At 44.6% G+C, this 3,821-nt stretch overlaps 1 protein-coding gene across 1 annotated transcript; it reads right to left on the bottom strand.

Annotated features, from left to right (window-relative positions):
- Positions 1-2,744: 2,744 nt before the first annotated feature.
- Positions 2,745-3,477, bottom strand: LOC140984073 (uncharacterized). The gene is made up of 2 exons (XM_073451237.1): positions 2,966-3,477; positions 2,745-2,873 (listed from the first exon to the last, which is right to left on the bottom strand). The coding sequence occupies exons 1-2, from the start codon at positions 3,441-3,443 to the stop codon at positions 2,857-2,859; spliced, it is 495 nt and encodes a 164-aa protein (XP_073307338.1). The 5' UTR covers positions 3,444-3,477; the 3' UTR covers positions 2,745-2,856.
- Positions 3,478-3,821: the final 344 nt, after the last annotated feature.

A 3,821-nucleotide genomic window follows, 5' to 3' on the forward strand; every position in this document is an offset into this window, starting at 1 on the left:
ATCGACACTTCTCCTCTTTCCACAATCTCTCGGAGGATGTGGTACTTTCTCAATACATGTTTGGACTTCTGATGAGACCTTGGCTCCTTCGCCTGAGCTATGCCTCCCGTATTGTCACACATCACCGGGATAGGAGCAACTCCATTAGGAATGACGCCCAACTCTTGGACGAAATTCCTAATCCAAACAGCCTCCTTTGCTGCAGCCGATGCAGCAATGTATTCGGCTTCAGTGGTGGAATCCGCAGTGCTGTCTTGCTTGGAACTCTTCCAAGAGACAGCACCACCATTGAGCATGAATACGAACCCAGAGGTTGACTTCGAGTCATCGATATCGCTTTGGAAGCTAGAGTCGGTATAGCCTTCCAATTTCAGTTCTCCACCCCCATAGACCAAGAACAACTTATTGGTCCTTCTCAAATACTTGAGGATGTCTTTCACAGCTTTCCAGTGTGGAAGACCAGGGTTGGACTGATATCTACTCACTACACTTAGTGCAAATGCCACGTCAGGACGTGTAGATATCATCCCATACATGATACTACCAATAGCCGAAGCATACGGAATGCGTGTCATCGCCGCTATCTCAGCATCAGTCTTGGGAGACATAGACTTGGATAGGGACACGCCATGACACATTGGTAGATGTCCTCTCTTGGACTCATCCATCGAGAACCGCTTCACGATGGTATCAATGTATGTGGACTGGGTGAGACCAAGCAATCTTCTTGATCTATCTCTATAGATCTGTATTCCTAATACAAAAGATGCTTCACCCAAGTCCTGCATCGAGAACTTACTTGCTAACCATATCTTAGTTGATTGCAACATTCCTACATCATTCCCAATGAGTAGAATGTCATCAACATAAAGCACAAGGAATGTCACAGCACTCCCACTGACCTTCTTGTATACACATGGTTCCTCAGGATTCTTAGTAAAACCAAACTCTTTGATTGTACTATCGAATCTGAGGTTCCAACTCCTAGATGCTTGCTTTAGACCATAAATAGATCTCTGAAGTTTGCATACCATATGCTCACTTCCGATAGATGTAAACCCTTCGGGTTGAGACATGTAAATCTCTTCCTTAATATCCCCATTAAGAAAGGCTGTCTTAACATCCATCTGCCATATCTCATAGTCATACCATGCAGCTATGGCTAGCAATATCCTTATGGACTTGAACATTGCAACTGGAGAAAAGGTTTCCTCATAGTCAACACCTTGTCTTTGAGTATACCCTTTTGCTACCAGTCGCGCCTTGAAGGTCAATACCTTCCCATCCGCCCCAAGTTTCCTCTTGTAAATCCATTTACACCCTATGGGAACAGTTCCCTCAGGTGGATCTACAAGATTCCACACTTGGTTCGAATGCATGGAATTCATCTCAGATTCCATTGCTTCAAGCCACTTGGATGAATCGGCATCAGATAACGCTTCCTTGAAGGTCCTTGGATCACATCCAAGGTTAGGCTCATCATGGCCCTCTTCAAGAAGCAGACCATACCTCATAGGTGGTCTCGAGACTCTCTCGGATCTTCTAGGAGCTTGTATCTCCTCACTTGGCTCCTCGGGTGTGGGTTCTACAACTGTGGGTGTCTCTCGAACTTCTTCGAGTTCTATCATCTCGCCTTTTCTATCTAATAGAAATTCCTTTTCCAAAAAGGTTGCATTCCTAGAAACAAACACCTTTGTTTCTTGGGGATGATAGAAATAATATCCAACTGAATTCCTTGGATATCCCACAAAGTAGCATAAAATGGATCGACTATCCAATTTATCTCCCACTGCCTGCTTCACGTAAGCAGGGCACCCCCATATTCTAAGATAAGAATATTTTGGAGGCTTACCCATCCATATCTCATATGGTGTCTTATCAACTGCCTTTGTATGGACATTGTTCAACAACAGTGCCGCTGTCTCAAGCGCATATCCCCAAAAGGATGGCGGCAACTCCGTGAACCCCATCATAGACCGAACCATGTCCATCAAAGTTCGGTTACGACGCTCCGAAACACCATTCAATTGTGGTGTAGCGGGCGGAGTCCACTGCGAGAGAATCCCATTCTCCCTAAGATACTCTTGGAACTCGGCACTCAAGTACTCACCACCTCGATCCGATCGAAGTGTCTTGATGCTTCGTCCCAACTGCTTCTCTACTTCACTTCTGAATTCTTTGAACCTTTCAAAGGCTTCAGACTTGTATTTCATCAAATACACATACCCATACCTCGAAAAGTCATCGGTAAAGGTGATGAAGTAGGCATGTCCATGCTTAGTGGTGATGCTAAGTGGACCGCACACGTCGGTATGGATCAAATCCAATAACCCTTTGGCTCGCTCCACATGGCCCTTAAAGGGAATTTTGGTCATCTTTCCTTTTAGACAGGATTCACAAGTCGTGAGAGCATTAATATCAGACATATCAAACATGCCAACTCCCACTAGCTTGTTCATCCTTCTTAGGGAAATATGTCCTAATCGAGCATGCCATAATTGTGCCATATTAAGAGTATCTTGCTTGCGCTTGTTTGTTGTTGTTATTGCTTAGACATTGTTCAGTGGAATAACTTTCTGTTTTAAGGTGTAGAGATCGTTTTCAAGTTCTCCAGTACCAATTAAACATTCATTCTTGTAAATGTTGCAAACACCTTTGCTAAATAAACAAGAATATCCATCTTTATCTAGCATAGAAATGGAAATAATGTTTTTCACCAACTCCGGTACAAACAAAACGTATCTCAAAATAAACTTAAAATCATTGTTCAAAAGCAAGTAAACATCTCCTATAGCCTTGGCAGCAACCCTTGCTCCATTGCCCATCCTCAAGAAGGTCTCACCCTCTCTGAGCCTCCTACTTCTTCCCATCACCTGCAAATCATTACAGAGATGTGAGCCACAGCCGGTATCCAATACCCAAGAAGTAGAGTTAATTGAGATATTTACTTCAATATAGAACATACCTTTTCCAGAACCCTTCTGGGCAAGATATTCCCTGCAGTTACGCCTCCAATGTCCAGGCTTCTTGCAGTGATGACAGATGTCAACAGTCTTGTCAGCCTTCACTGGTGTGGCTGCCACAGCGGGACTCGGAGACTGCCTCTTCAAGGGCACGTTCTTCTTGGGACGTTGGAAAGAACGCTTCTTTCCCTTCCCATGTGGATCGGTCTTCGTACCAGATGAAGAACCCACATAAAGAACCGACTTCTCTTTCTTGATAGTGGACTCAAAAGTCACAAGCATGTTTACCAACTCTTCAAGGCTCGGCTCAAGCTTGTTCATATTGAAGTTCACCACAAAAAGATCAAATGAGCTAGGCAACGGTAGCAGCAACACATCAGTGGTCAACTCCGAAGGCAAGATCAGATCCATGCCAACGAGCTTGTCCACGAGCCCAATCAACTTTAGGCCATGCTCATGGACCGAAGCCCCATCTCGCATGCGTAAAGTGATGAGCTCCTTGACTGTAGCATGCCTAAGAGGCTTAGTCTGCTCACCAATGAGCTCCTTGAGGTGCAAATGAATGTCAGCAGCATTCTTTGCATCCTCGATTTGCAGCTCATCGTTCATAGAAGCCTGCATATAACACTTCGCCTTCAAGTCATGGTCACACCATTCCTTGTAGGTCTGCAATTCCTCGGGAGTGCAGTCAGTCGGAGCCTCAGCAGGGGGCGACTCAGTCAGTGTATATGCAATCTTTTCCGAGTTTAGGACGATTTTCAGATTTCTTAGCCAAGTGAGATAGTTAGGTCCGGTTAACACATGTTTTTCGAGTATAGCGGATAGCGGGTTGCGTATCGAAGACATTGTCAAAGTTTT

The sequence above is a fragment of the Primulina huaijiensis genome, chromosome 9 (genome assembly GCF_012295235.1).
Source record: "Primulina huaijiensis isolate GDHJ02 chromosome 9, ASM1229523v2, whole genome shotgun sequence".
NCBI lineage: Eukaryota > Viridiplantae > Streptophyta > Magnoliopsida > Lamiales > Gesneriaceae > Primulina > Primulina huaijiensis.

What these genes read in the sequence shown, in the direction of transcription:
- LOC140984073 (XM_073451237.1), bottom strand. Translation starts at nt 3,443, where the DNA reads ATGCGAGATGGGGCTTCGGTCCATGAGCATGGCCTAAAGTTGATTGGG.